Source organism: Choloepus didactylus, chromosome 10, assembly GCF_015220235.1.
Source record: "Choloepus didactylus isolate mChoDid1 chromosome 10, mChoDid1.pri, whole genome shotgun sequence".
Taxonomy (NCBI): domain Eukaryota; kingdom Metazoa; phylum Chordata; class Mammalia; order Pilosa; family Megalonychidae; genus Choloepus; species Choloepus didactylus.
In genome coordinates this window covers 22,752,349-22,768,346 of record NC_051316.1, presented here as the reverse complement: position 1 = coordinate 22,768,346, position 15,998 = coordinate 22,752,349, and the positions used below count along the sequence as shown (strand labels likewise).

Below are 15,998 nucleotides of genomic sequence, written 5' to 3'. Positions count from 1 at the left end.
AATGCAAAACACCAGAAATGTATTGGCTTTTATAAAAGGGGTTTATTTCATTACACAATTACAGTCTTAAGGCCATAAAGTGTCCAAGGTAAGTCATCAACAATCAGGTACCTTCACTGGAGAATGGCCAATGGTGTCCCAAAAACCTCTGTTAGCTGGGAAGGCACGTGACTGGTGTCTGCTCCGGAGTTCTGGTTTCAAAATGGCTTTCTCCCAGGACGTTCCTCTCTAGGCTTCAGCTTCTCTCCAAAATGTTACTCTCAATTGCTCTTGGGTCATTTATCCTCTCTTAGCTTCTCCAGAGCAAAAGTCTACTTTCAAAGGCTGTCTCCAAAATGTCTCTGTAAACTACAGTTCCTCTCTCAGCTCCTGCGCATTCTTCAAAGTGTCCCTCTTGGCTATAGCAAGCTTTCTCCTTCTGTCTGAGCATATATAGTGCTCCAGTAATTTAATTCAGACCCACCCTGAATGGGTGGGGCAACACCTCCATGGAAGTCATCCAATCAAAGGTCTTGTCCACAGTTGATTGAATCACATCTCCATGGAAACACCCAAAGGATTCCAAAATCTAATCAACACTAATATGTCTGCCCACACAAGATTGCATCAAAGATAATGGCATTTTGGGGGACATAATACATCGAACTGGCACAGTGTATACAATTATTATATTTCTTGTTTAATTGATCCCTTCATCAGTATATAGTGTCTTTCTTTGTTCCTTGTAAGAGTTTTTGATAAAGTTTATTTTACCTGATATATGTGTAGCTACTCCTAGTCTTCTTTGGTTACTATTTACATGGAATATTTTTTTTTCCATCCTTTTACTTTCAGCCTACTAGTATCTTTGAATTTGAGGTGAGTCTTTTGAAAACAGCCTGCATTTGGATCATGCTTTTTTATCCATTCTGCCAATCTCTGTCTTTTGACTGGAGAGTTTAATCCATTTATATTTAAAGTAACTGCTGCTAATGCAGGATGTTCCTCTGCTATTTTTCTACTTGGTTTCTGTAAGTCTTATACCTTTATTGTTTCCCAATTCTTCCAATACTTTCTACTTTCACATTTATTAGATTTTTAGTAATGAACAATTTTTAGTACCTTCTCATTTCCTTCTATGTGTATTTTTCAGATATTTTCTTTGTGGTTACCATAAGGCTAAAATTTAACATCCTAAATCTATAACAATCATGTTTGATTTGATACCAACTTAACTTCAATTGCATACGTATAGCTGTTCCTATACTCCTCCAACCCTCCCTTTTGTTGTACTTGTTTCAAAGAATATCCTTATACAATATGTGTCCAAAATCACAGATATGTCATTGCTTTTTATGCATTTGCATTTTAGCACCTGTATGAAGTAAAAAGTGGATTTACATACAAAAAATACAATAGTACTGGCATTTACAATTACCCAAGCAATTACCTTTATCAGAGATCTTTATTTCTTTTCAAGACTTCAATCTATTGTCTAGTTTCCTTTCCTCTCAATTTGAGGAACTCCCTTTAGTACTGCTTGCAAGGCAAGTCTAGTTGACATTCTCCTTTAGCTTTTGTTACCTGGGAATGTCATAATCTCTCCTTCATATTTGAAAGACAGTCTCACTGGATATAAAATTCTTGGTTGGCAATTATTTTCTTTCAGCACTTGAAATATTTCATCTCCCTGCCTTCATGCCTCCATGGTTTCTGATGATCAATCAGCACTTAACCTTATTGGAACTCTCTTGTACATGATGCATTGCTTTTCTCTTACAACTTTCAGAACTCTCTCCTCATCCTTGGCATTCGACAGTTTGAATATTATGTGTCTAGGTGTAGTTCTCTTCAAATTTATCCTGCTTAGGTTTTATTGAGTTTCTTGCATTCATGTTTTTCAACAGATTTGGGCAGTTTTCTGCCATTATTGCTTTTGAATATTGCTTCTGCCCCTTTCTCTCTCTCTTTTCCTTCTGGAACTCTCTTTAATCATATATTAATATGCTTGATGGTGTCCCACCCTTCAGTTTCTTTCACTTTTCTTCATTTTTAAAAAAATTCTGCTATTCAGCTTGAATAACATCAATTGCCTTATCTTTGAGTTCACTGATTTTTTTCTACCTGCTCCAGTCTGCTGCTGAAAACCTCCAGTAAAATGTTTGTTTACCCTACATTATTTTTATTGGGTTCTTTTCCAATTTGCCAATGCTTCCAGAATGCAAAACACCAGAAATGGATTGGCTTTTATAAAAGGGGGTTTATTTAGTTACAGAGTTACAGTCTCAAGGCCATAAAGTGTCCAAGATAAGACATCAGCAATCAGGTACCTTCACTGGAGGATGGCCAATGGCATCTGGAAAACCTCTGTTAACTGGGAAAGCACATGGCTGGCATCTGTTCCAGAGTTCTGGTTTCAAAATGGCTTTCTCCCATGATGTTCCTCTCTAGGCATCTGCTTGCTCTTGGTTTGCGTTCTCTGTAAGCTGCAGCTCCTCCAAAATGTCACTCTCAGTTGCTCTGAGGTCCTTCTGTGTGTGAACTCCTGTATACAACTCCAGTGATCCAGTTAACACCAACACTGGATGGGTGGGTAACACCTCCATGGAAATTATCCAATCAAACATTTGACTCACAGTTGATGGAGTCAATCTCCATGGAAACACTCAAAGAATTCCAATCTAATCAACACTAATACATCTGTCCCCACAAGATTACATCAAAGAACAATATCCAAACAGGCACAGGTTGCTTTTATAATTTCTGTCCTATAACAAAATGAGAATCTCAATAAAATGTTCTTTTATTGAGATTTACATTTTTCTTATATTCTCTATAAGGATATAAATTTTCCCTGTGTTTTCCTTTCGGTCTTTGAGCATATTATGGGTCTTTATTTCAAAATCTTTTACTGGAATGTCCAAAGTCTGCTTTCCTTCATTGTTGATTTCTGAGATTTTATCTTGTCTCTTTGGCTGGACCATCATTTTCTGTTTCTTTGTTTATCTTGTGAACATTTTTGTGCACCAGACATTTTAATGTTTTAGTGTGATAACTCTGGAATTTAATCTTGAGCTGTCTGTTCCTTATGTTTGTATTCAGTTAGTGATAGAACAGAAATTTCCTTCAGTGTGAGTTGCTAACAAAAAAAAATACCAAAAAAAAAACACCTTTCTTAGTCTTTGGAAATTGGCTCTGTACTGTCTAGTGCTCTCCTTCAGAGTTTAGTGCTCCTACCAAGAAGGTCAGCCTGAGGTGAAAGTGTGAGGTCCTCACTGTCTTTCCTGAGCATGGATCTTGAGCATGGACTGCACCCATGGCCTTAAGAATTCCCCTGTTTAGAGGTATCTGAAAGCCCTCTCTATGCCCTATAGAATATACTTTCCCTTCCTCCCACTATTATATGTCTTGAAGTCAGTAACCTTTTGCCCCAGACCATTTCAATTTGATTGTGTCTTACACTGTTTTAGCTCTTCACAAGCTGCTTCTGCATACAGAGCACATTCTGAGGTGACAAGCCAGCGATGAGTGTTCTGGTTCAGTCCATCAGTCTTCCACCTGTTAGCTTAGCTCTGACATACAGGCGTGGCTCCCTAGGTCTGTCCATAAAGATTACTCTGCTCTCTCTGGGACAGAGCCAGGGACCCACAATGATAGTGCAAGCTGGCTCCACACATTGCACTAGGGAGGGGATGGGTTAGGGACCAGTAAGGGTGTCACTTGCTTCTCCTACCATCTTATGTTGTGTTTTCTTGATTTGGTGCTCACCTAGTTACTGCAACCCTTCCACTACTTTCCAGAGCACTGAGGTATAAGTAGTAAGTTTTAACTAGTTGTTTAATGATTCTGTGGGGGGATGGAATCCTATGACATCTTACATCTTGGTCTACCAGAAGTCTTGTATCACATTTGAATGCATGAGTGTTGTAACCTGAATCTGACCAAAATGAATAAAGGAAATGATTTGTGTTATATAGGTGAATTAGAAAATAGAAAATGCAATGAAACAGTTAAGGATTTAATCTTTAATTTTTTGGCAAAATAATTTGGCTATACACTAGCAGGAAACAAGCTTGGAATCTGAAAAGAATACCTGTCCCTTCTGTATATACTTCTGTTTGGGCATTTTGTTGTTATTGTTTTAATTTTAATTTTAATGCATAAGTTGATAAATAAATTTTAAAAATTTCAGAGCAACCATTAAAAATGATGATAATTGGTATGGAAATTTATCCATGACATATTGTTGAATATCTTTAAAATGCACTGCAAAAAATGATGATATTTGTGACCAAATTTACATAAAATTATTTAAAATTTGTTTTGTGATTGCATATATATAAACATTTACAGTGGCTCTGACTATGTGTTTGGGATTTTAATAATTTTTACTTCCTTCTACATACTTTTCTGGACTGTGTGAATTCTTTACAATGATATTTATTTTTCCAAATCAGGGAGAATCAATAATGCTCTTTTGAACTAAATTTTTAATCATATAAACAAAAATTCAAGTGACTCATCCTTAATTTTAATAAAAGAGATGGTGATTTTTGTGGTGTCCATGTAGTTCTTTTATCTACTTGACTGACCTTGGGGTGTATTCATTTTTCAGGGGGAAATGGGGGCATTTTTTTCTTTAATCCTAAATAATCATTCATTCTAAACCGAAGAGGCATCAACAAGCTGATCTAAATTAACCATTCTTCAAAATTTCAGGTCCTCTGTTACTAGGTGACTGAAGACAATTCCATTCCTTTCTCCTTCTCTCCTTCTCTCACTCCCTCCCTTCCTTTACATAGTTTTCCCAATGTAGTAATTCAACACGGCAAATCTTAAATTTTATGTAAGTAATGGATGTTGCTAGCCACGTGTGAAGTTAGTATCATGTAATTTAGGGTAAAAACAAAGGTGTTCAAAACTCAGCTATCACAGATACATGATAATCAGCCACATGCTAATGAATTTATTAATCTATAATTTATCAATATGATTAGAGAACTCAAATGGCAGACCCTGGAATCACGAGTCAACGTGGGATTTTCTTGAATATGGCATCTTTCACATTAACTTGTTTTTAGCAAATAAGACACATATTTTATGATGACTGAAAAAGGGAAATTGTGATTTTTGCCTGTCTTCTTTTCAGGTGTTTACCCAGTTACTGCGAACATGGCAGTGAATGTTCCCAGTCATGGGACAACTTCTCCTGCGACTGTACTGACACTGGTTATGTGGGAGCAACTTGCCATTCCCGTAAGGCTCACTTCTCACTTGTTCTGGTTTCTGCTCTCATTTATTTTTATTAGTTGTTTATATCTGCATATTTATACTCCATGTGGAAAAGCATGTAAAATAAGTATTTTAGCACCCAATTGATTTCTAGTTTATTTTTAATCCATCTCATTTAATGTAAAGTAATTGAGGTAATCCATAGTTATATATAGTTATCAAGTTGAGCAGTGGTAAAATAAGTATAGGAAAATAAAATATGCAAAAGGCTAAAAATTAAATTAAATTAAATCAAGAATGTGATCTAACTTCATATTCAATTGCTTCAGTAGCTCCATAATTTTAATTCTGAGAGTCCTCGCAGCCAAAGAAACATAAAAAGACTCTGTTTCCAGGCTTTCATTGTTAGTAAAATTAAATATTTTAAAAAAAGCATTGGATGAGGATAGCCATGTGGTAGTTTCAGAAGAGGAAATTTGATTTCAGTTAGAAACTACAGGACCTTTAGTATCTCTTACAACTGTGATTTTCTTTGATGGGATTGATTATAAAGTGAGTAATTATTATTCACTTTATAAGTGAATATTAAGTACTTAAATATGCCTGCCCTCTTCTAGTGCTTTGCATGAATTACCTCATTTAACCCTGAAACAGCCTTATAGAGAATGTAGTATTACTTTCTACATTTACTTTTCACTGAATTTACTTCTTACTCTGTATTTCAGAACTGAGGGCAAAAAGAGGTAAAGTAACTGGACACCCAGACAGTTAGTGACACAATGAGGATTTGCGCTAAGGCAGTGGACCCCAGAGCCTTAGCTTGGTGCTATTGGGAAGGTGATCCACCTGCCAGTAGCATCAGCATCGTCTAGGGATTCATTACACATGAAGCATCTCGTCTCACTGAAGCCTACTGAGTGGGAATCTCGGGGATTAGGGCCCAGGAATTAATTTGATTTAGCCCTCCAAGGGATTCTAATGCACATTAAAGTATGAGAATCACTTCTATGAGGCAGCTATTAGAATACTCCATTAGAATCTTTCCTGTATTAAAAATTAGGTGCTTTACTGGAGAATTATTCTCTGTATATTTTAAAGCCCTTGCCATTCTATTTATGGCTAATTCAGTAACAATTTAGAAGCCCATGGCAGGACCCTGAAAATCCCATGATTTTATGTTTGCTTTTTTATTTTGCTTTTTTTTTTTTTTTTTTTTCAGTTTTAAGAATTTCTTCCTTTTGTACATATCTGTACTGACATTTCTGAGCAGCTTCTCCTTAAGAACACTCTGCCCCATCCCTGGGTTTTAAGAGGGTAAGATGCAAAGCTACCAGTTCACCACCTCTGATCTCCACATTGAGGTCATACTTGAAACTTTAAAGAACACTTGTATGTGAATTATTTAAGTTGATTGACACAACCCTCTGGCAGGAAGGCAGGGGTATAGATTGTCATAACTCCATTGTACACTTGGATTAACTGACGCTCAGGGAACCTGATGTTGAAGTTAGAATGAGCCCTACACTCCCAGCTCTAAGGTTCTACCAAAGAGCTGAGCAAGGGGAGGAGACAGGCACAAAGGACTCTAGTCTTTCCCTCTCTTAACACCTCTACCTCTTCACCCAGAAGATTCCACTACCCACTCTTTTAAATGTTAAAGTGTCAAGTATGATTTTGGTACTACAAATGTTTTTGCTTCTAAAGCTATTCATCATTTTTTCCAGGCGCTAAAAGCAGAGGCTGAATGACTTTAAAAAGTCCCAGAGCTGGTACAGGGACCAAAACGTTTATTTCTGGGCATCTTCCAGCCTCCTACTGTAATATTTTACAGAAGGCAGATGCCTAGCCATAGGTTTTAATTGATGATCCTTTGAATCTTCCACCATCCTTGACATCATCTCTTATGAGCTGTATTTGGTAAATTATTCATGTTAAAGCATGACCATTAACTACAGCCAAAATATAATTCCAAACAATTCTGAGGAAATAATCAGAATATTGATAATTGAGGTTACTTCATAGTGGTTTTCAAACAGATATAGCAAGTGAAGGTGGAATTTTGCCAAACTCAGTCGTCAGTCATGAGTCTTGACTGCCACACCTGGTTATCGTAGTTCATTTTCTTTGGATGACTATACATTTAATATATGTATATGCTATCACTTTAAAAAGTCAAACAATTCGCATAAAGCAAAGGTTCTCCTACTCACTGTCTTCAATATTTGTTCCCTATCCAAACCTACCCCCCACCCCAAATATAACTAGTTATTAATTTGAATATATCTTACCAGGCCTTGTTCTATGCATTGATAAATATTTATATCCCCTTAAATAAATATATATACAAGTGTGGCAAAAATGAATGATAAAAACACAATGCAAAAAAAAATAAGAAAATAAAAAAATAAAAAAATAAAAAAAAACACAATGCAGCTTACTTATACTTCCGTCTTTGAAATTTGTTATAGCAAAATTAGTGATTCTGAGCAATTTACTGTGAAACAGCTCTCATTTGATATTTGGCCAAATTGTGTTTTGAAATTTCCACGTGCAAAGAAACAATGTAAATCTATTTTGTGAAATGAGAGAAAAATAACTCCTATAACCTTCCTTAAGTTTTGTCCTTAGTGTTTGAAACGTGTTCAATGAATATGTAGGAATGTAAACGTAGATAATTCAATCAAGATAAAAATGTGGTTCTTATGATGGCATAAATGTATTCCTTCCCATTCCCCATATGACGGTTCATTTTTCCTATTTCATCTCTTCACCTACTTTGCCTCTCCCAGCCATAGCTTCAGTCTTATCTGTGTAGATGACACAGACAGGTCTAATCTTTAGGGCTCTAAAGAAGGTCCAACCTTGTGAGGGTCAGTCACGCCACTTCTTCCAGGAGCCATTTACATCCTTTAGGCTTCTTCAAATGAGTTCACTCCTGCCTGTCCACATTTCACCCTCCCTACCTTTATTTTAAACTTATGCTGAAGATTAATGACACCCATCGTGCATATGTTAATTAATTCCATTCCTTCTACTTGATAAAAGTCTTACTTGAACAAATAAAAATATTTGATTATGTTCCAAATAAATTAATAAAATATTGGGACATCTTTCATAAAAGTGTCTCTTCTCCTGCTTTCAGTTTCAATTATCTTAAGCTTTCATTTGCAAAATACCTAAGGAAATCTCATTTTTAAATCAACTTACTATTTTTTAATGAAGAGGAGTTCCTGGTTTGTAAATTATGTTAATTTTTTAAAAAAATGATTGTTGTAAGTTGTTTTTCAGTAAGCAAAGGATATAATTACTGCATAGGTTTAAAAAGTTTCAAAGCATGCTTATTGGATAATAGCAGATTATTTAGGTGAGTTAAAACTAATGTACTTTAAATAGTCAGTTACTACAGGCAAATGGAGGGTTTCTTATTATAGGGTGGAACTGTGAAGTACAATTAACATGATTTTGAAAAGAATTATGTTTTTGTACCACCTAGAATTCAGATTCACAGGTTTCCCTATAATATGTCTTCAAATATTTGGTGCTGTGTTTCAGAATCCTCATGCTTTCTTGCTGGAAAGCAAAAGAACATTTATATAGAGAAAATGTGACAGCTAGACATTGCCCAGTGACTGTCCATGGAAGATAGTATCCCATTCCCACTGTACCCAGACCTTCATATATAAACAGTGATACACCATTTCCTCCTTCCATATGCAAAAAATATATACCAAATATCTCTTTAGCACCCGTTCTAGTTTGCTAATGCTGCCAGGATGCAAAACACCAGAAATGGATTGACTTTTATAAAGGGGGTTTATTTGGTTACACAGTTATAGTCTTAAGGCCATAAAGCCAAGGTAATGCATCAACAACAGGTACCTTCACTGGAGGATGGCCAGTGGTGTCTGGAACCTCTGTCAGCTGGAAAGGCATGTGGCTGGCATCTGCTCCAGAGTTCTGGTTTCAAAATGACTGTCTCCCAGGAAGTTCCTCTCTAGGCTTCAGCTTCTCTCCAAAATGTCACTGTCAGCTGCTCTTGGGGTGTTTGCTTTCAAAGACCATCTCCAAAATGTCTCTGTAAACTGCAGTTCCTCTCTCAGCTCCTCTGCATTCTTCAAAGTGTCCCTCTTGGCTGTAGCAAGCTCACTCCTTCTGTCTGAGCTTATATGGTGCTCCGGTAAACTAATCAAGGTCCATGCTGAATGGGCGGGGCCATACCTCCATGGAAATTATCCAATGAAAGATCTCGCCCACAGTTGAGTGATCACATCTCCATGGAAACATCCAATCAAAAGTCTCCAACCCAATCAACACCAATACATTTCCTGCCCACACAAGACTGCATCAAAGATAGTGGCCTTTGGGGGGACATAATACATCCAAACCAGCACAGCACCTAATAACATTCAACATTTATATTCATTTTGACTAGGTAATTTCATTCTCCTTTGGTAATAAAAATAAATTTAATATTAAGAAGCATCATCATCTTTATTCCCCTATAAAAAAGCATCAGCATTTTTTTCATCTCGCTAATCAAATATAATGTAATACACATTAAATAAAAAAATTATTTTGGTAATATATATCATCTGCCTGTAATTCAGAAATGAAAACCTTTGGAGCCTAAAATACGGAGGGATTTATTCCATTCCCTCCCTTTCTTTTACAGCTCTCTATCAGCAGTCGTGCGAAGCCCACAAGCACAAAGGGAACCCTTCAGGGCTTTACTATATTGATGCAGATGGAAGTGGGCCCCTGGGACCATTTCTTGTGTATTGCAATATGACAGGTATGTTAATAACCTTTCAGTTTCATAATTCTGCTGTTTATGTACATGCTTGTAATGGACCAAGGAGGAATTTACATAGTTGGCAGGTTTGTTAAGACATGCAGTTTGATAGTTTTGTAATTGCTAGTATTATATATGTACTTATTGATTTTGGTGTCAAAGCAATCTTCTTGTATTTCTTGTTTACCTAGATTGGATTATAGGCAAGATTTAATCCTCTGCCAGGGCACCTCTATAGCATCTACATCTCCCCAAATACATCGTATATGTTCACAAGCATCAAGATAAAATACAAAGCTTTGATTCTGTAATTTACACATTCTCTAAATTTAGAAAAAAACAGAAGTCTTTAAAAGTGCCAAGAAATAGCACATATATGCTAATGTTTTATGTACATTTTAGATAATTTAGTGAATTATATGGCATATAATTTTTCCATAATCAAAGAATACCATAAAACCACTCCTAGTTCAGATGTTATTGCAAATGAGCACAGTTCAATTATAGAAGATTGCATTAAAATGCCTCTTAGATAGTGAAATTTTTTATGGAAATTGGTTGTTATATAACTCTTCCAACTCTCCAGCATGAAGAAATCTGGAATAAATAGTTCTCGTTTAGAGTGCTGAAAAAGAGGTTCCAAAGTTTCACAAATTAGGACTGAGTATGTTACACGATAGGTCACCAAACACCACGAAAAAAGACAACAGGCAACTGAAAGTATATAGGAGTTAAAAAGTTTCAGCAAAGATCTCGAAAAAATATCGACACTTCACAGGGGAAGTTTAGAAAATTCAGAGCCACCTGTGTAGCAACATGCTGAAGATAAACTCAGGAGTCTTGCCAAGATACATAAATTGTGACAAAATTTCCTGAACAACCAGTCAAATGAAACTGAGAAACTTTAGAAAGTAGTCTTGGAAAAAAAAATCTAAAGATTTAATTCCGTTTCTAAATAAAATTATCCTACATGTAATAAGGTTTTTATGATTTAGGATAATATATATTAAAGTTGACAGCAATACCTGCTGAGATATATGGTGCTGTTTGTTCCTACCCTGATGTAATATACTTGGCTCTTTTTTCCCCATCAAGTAATAGTTGTGTGTTTTAAAAACTTCACATTATCAAACTGTGTTATACGAATCACTGTTGCAAAAGAGAAAAATTGGTGGAGGTAGAGCCCTGGCTCTCAAACTCCTGGGTACACAAGAATCTCCTCCAGGCCCCTGCAAAATGCAAAATGCAAATGGCACCCACCCCATTTTTATTCTCTGACTTGGAAAGCCAGGGGCAGGCTTAGTAGTCTGCAACACCGCATTTTAACAAGCTTTAGGTATCTGACACCATTTCTAAGGCTATATTTTGAGAAACAAAAGATGGGGTATTTCATACTTCTAATAACATACTTATTTTTACTTCAGGCATTGTAATAAGAAAGGTGATTTTAATAGCTGAAAGTGTGTAACTATCAAAACAAAGCCACACTGCATTGAAGGATGATAGCTCGTCTCTTCCTTTCATCCCTGACCTTGAAATTACTCAGCACCTCTTACACCCTCTTCCTCCCTTCAGTCCTGTCACCCTTGTTATGATAAATTAGGCATAGAAACCAAGCAACAGGTTCAATTGGTTTTTCTTAAACATCACTCTTCCTTCAGTGAGTTGTATCGGCTCTTGATCATAACCATTCTATAACAGATAGCAGTCGGTCTAATGGAAATTATATTCTTAAATTATCAACTGGCTAAAATATAATCGACATAGTTTTAAAACCCACTGAAAGACACATACATGAAGGTTCATGATTTTTCAGTCCATTTGTTCTTTTTTATAGAAATTCCCTTTCTCTTCCATCTCTTTCTCTTCACTAGTATTCCTGTGACTCTCAAACAATTCCCCTTTCTTTCATCTGATCATTCTGCATATATTTATTTTACTTCTACCAAGTACCAGGACCGGTGCTAGGTTTGAGGAACAAAAGAGCAACTTACATTGCTCCCATGCCCTTCTGCATAGCAAGGAAGCAGAATTACATTATGCAATCTAATTTGAACCGTTACAAATGTTGTTCCTCTTAAAAAGTTTAAAGAGATAGCTAACCTTGTTAGAAATATACCTTTAAAATGCTCATTTGAAGGAGGACCTGAAGAGAGCTCCTATTTGGAAACTGCATGAGATTCAGGGATGAATTTCCATGGCTCAGGACTATTTAGGATGATTTCATTATTCTCTCCTTGGTTCATGAAATTGAGATTGTCAAGCAAAAGTGGCATTCGGTACATTTTCCTACTTGGTGGCAATAGGAAATAGGTTGGTTTCAAAAATATAATTTTTAAATTTAGAATTTCATAAAATTATATCATGCCTGTTTGCCCTTATAGTCAATATATTCCATATATCTCAACAGTAAAATCAAAGGCAGTTCCATTATCCTGTTCTTTTGGCAGCTATGCAGCAGAATTTAAGCCGCTTGCCACAGACCATTCTTGCCACTAGAAGTGAATAGTCTCACAGAACAGTAAAAGTAAAATCTGGATGTGAAGACTGGTTAATGACTTCAAAGTTCAAAGATCCAAGACTAAGTTGTTGGAATATACTTTCAGTCTTTTAGCCCCAAGTCTTCATTTATGAAATACGGAACATGAAACTCAGAGAATTTAAATGACTTCCCCAAGGCCACACAGCCAGGCCAGAACTACTTTGCTTGTTCCTGTGTTGGCTCAGTTAGTACACTGCTGCCTTCCATTCATTTTTAATTTTATCAACATGCATACTGCATTCTCTATGAGAAAATCATTTTACCTCTTGGGCTAACTGGTGAGCTGAAATGCAAGGGGAAATAATAATAGGAGGAGCTAATATAACTTGTGCTCATATCCTGCACCAGGCATTTTGCTAAACCCCTTGCATGCATTACCTCAAGCGAATGCAATTAATTCCTAGTAAGGGTTCATTTCAGTTCAATCATAATTGCCTGTATTTGTGAAAGAGTAGATTTTAAAAATGTATACAGAATTGACAGATTATTTCAGGCTATTTCAGGTAATCCTTTCAAATTCCAATGGAGATAAGGCTACGTAGGAGAAAAGCTTGTGAAATAACAATGCAAAACAGAAATAATAGTTCCATTCCCTGAGAAGTGGGAATCTGTGGTGATTAGATTCAGGTATATTCTTGTTTTAAACACATGAAAGCAGGTAATGAAAAGGGCTCCTTCTCCAATGGAGATAGCCTTATCTCCATTGGAATTCGAAAGGATTACCTGAAACAGCCATAAACTTTTCTCTTAATCTGCAGAACCCCAGAACTGCAGAACTGAAGCAAGACAGACATCAGTAGTGAGGATCCTAATAAACGTAGGTCAATCAGGACCACACATGCGTATGAGCCTTGACTAATGCAAAATTCTGAGACTTTTCTTCTCTGGTCTCTGGCATGAGAGGTGAGCTTGGCAGATGTCTAGCTGGAGCCATCTTACCCTTCTCATTAAGACACAAACATAAGCAGTTGCATCATCTTTCTCTTTGACAAATTAGGAACACAGGTAGGGACCACTACCATTTAGATTTGGAAGGAATTGGAAAGAGCTTTGGTAAAGTGGCCCCTTGTCTTTATCAGCTACAGATTTTGCAAACATTTTCTGTCCATGGTTTTTCCTTTCTTTCTCACTTTTGAAAGATATTTTCACTGAATATAGAATTTGTTGACAGTTTTTCTTTCAGTAATATCTTCCATGTCTTTACTTAAGCTTTTGGACACACAGAATTCTGTTATATTATCTATTTTGATGTCCTTGTCTACACATTCTGACATCTGTATCAGTTCTAGGTCAGCTTCAACTGATTGAATTTTCTCCTCAGTATGTGTCATGTTTCCCTGATTCTTTGCATGCCTGGTAATTGTTGATCAGTTGCCAGACATTGTGGATTTTGCCTTGCTGGGTTTTGGATATTTTGCATTCTTATAAATGTTCTTAATTTTGTTTTAGGACATAATTAAATTGCTTGGAAACAGTTTGACCCTTTTGGTTCTTGTTTTTAAGAGTTATTACGCAGGACCATAGCAGTGTTTAACCTAGGGCTAATGACAAGACTGTTTAAAGTTTTTTCTCCAATGCCCCATGAATCATGATGCTTTCCAGTCTAGCTGGTGGAACCAGGCATGATTTCTAATTCTGCATGAGTGTCAGTAATGGTCCTTCTGATCCTTTTGGTGGTTCCCTACCTGGCCTTGGGGAGTTTCTTCATACACATGTACTGATCAGTACTCTGCTGAATACTGGAAGGGGACCATCTGCACATTTCTAGGTTTCTTTATTGATACAACTCTCTCCTCTCCAGCACTAGTGTCCTATGAATTCTAAGTACCTTCATTGCCCCAGAGTCTCAGTTCCATCTTCCTCAACCCAAAGATTCCACCCTCCCTGAACCCCAGTCTAAGAATTCTCTCTAGGCAGTAACCTGGAACAATTTTATGGCTCACCTTGTTTGTTTCTCATCACTCAGGGTCACTGTCTTCCATTGCTTGGGTCCAAAATCTTGAAAACCATTGTTTCATATTTTTTCCCATGTTTGTTGTCCTTCTTTCAGGCAGGTGGATAAATTTGGTCTGAATGATTCCATCATGGTCAGAAGCAAAAGAAAGGGGGATTTTGGCCTCCACTTTCCTGGAGTTCAATTTCCAAATCATGAGTAATTGTATTGGCATCACTATTACCTTGATGGGTATTTCTTTTCTTTTTTCTTCTTGTGTACATGGGAATGTGCATACCAAGTGTGTGTGTGTGTGTGTGTGTGTGTGTGTGTATACCTGATGTGCTCACCTGTGTCTTTCTATATTTCACCACCAGTTTTCTAATAACATAGGTGGATCATGAAAGATTATTTTTATTATTTTCACACTATTTTATAATGTTAGAAAAAGTTGTAAAATCACAACAAAAAGTAGATGTAATTTTGCAACATGAACAGAACTTAGGGATTTCATATGATATATTGAATGTTTTATTATTTAAATCCTTCTCATCGAAATATAATAATGAGGTTAAATTAGCTTAATCTCCTTAACTGCCTATTTATTTGAGATATAAGAGGTGAAACAGGGATCAACTAATAGTCACCCTCCTTGGAGGTCAATGAGACTGGTTCTAGTGGGTCAGAGCACATGTTTTGATGTGTCTGACTCAAACATGATTCTGAAACCCTTCCCACATTTAGTTCCTTTTATCAACAGTCTCCTCAGGTCCAATTCATGTTTCAAACTATATTTATCCTCATGTATATACTCTTCCATTGTGCAGGTTAATTAAAAATTTTAGGTCTGTTTCTTCATAAATAAAATGTAATGTTTATGTTAGATGTCATTCACAGTCCTTCCCAGCCCTGACAGTCTTGTAATCTAAGTAAGATAAATTGTGAACAGTTAGGGAAACATAACAATTGTGTGTCCTTCCTTGGGTCTTTTCCTGCTGATATTATCAGGATCAGTGATTTAAGCAGAATTTTATAAGCACAAGCACATTGTTCTAGTTCCCTCATCTAATCGTCTGTGCTTCAGGTAAAGTTTTACAGGTAAATCCTCATCCCTTCCCTGGCTCTTTAGTAAGGACGTTTTCTATTATTACATCTGAATCATGCATGAACATAAATCTATCATACTAATCTCCAGTCTGTATGAGCTACTCAGGAGCATCACTTTTCTCCCACTCATTTAAACCATGAACACATGGCACATGATTGATCATCTTCAAAACCCAGTGTTTTCTATAAAGTTTCTCTATATCCAGTTCATTTGACAGAAGAAATCTCAAAGTGAGTATAGGGTAAGTAATTTGCAAAAATTAATGCCAGGCTTTAAAATTTCTTAAATGTAAAATACCTAATGAGAATATTATTAAAGGAAGAATCTATGAAATTGAAATTGCTATAGGAACATTCACAGCCTCCTTTCGAGAGTACATCGAGCTATGTGATCTAGTCAATTTAAAATTGGA

At 36.3% G+C, this 15,998-nt stretch overlaps 1 protein-coding gene across 1 annotated transcript in view; it reads left to right on the top strand.

The window, feature by feature from the left end:
* LOC119505499 (contactin-associated protein-like 3) overlaps positions 1-15,998 on the top strand; it is a 249,225-nt gene that overhangs the window by 187,088 nt on the left and 46,139 nt on the right. Inside the window, exons 11-12 of the mRNA XM_037798314.1 lie at positions 5,129-5,235; positions 9,884-10,003. Coding sequence (XP_037654242.1) covers positions 5,129-5,235; positions 9,884-10,003 — 227 coding nt within the window. The remainder of the gene's footprint in view (positions 1-5,128; positions 5,236-9,883; positions 10,004-15,998) is intronic.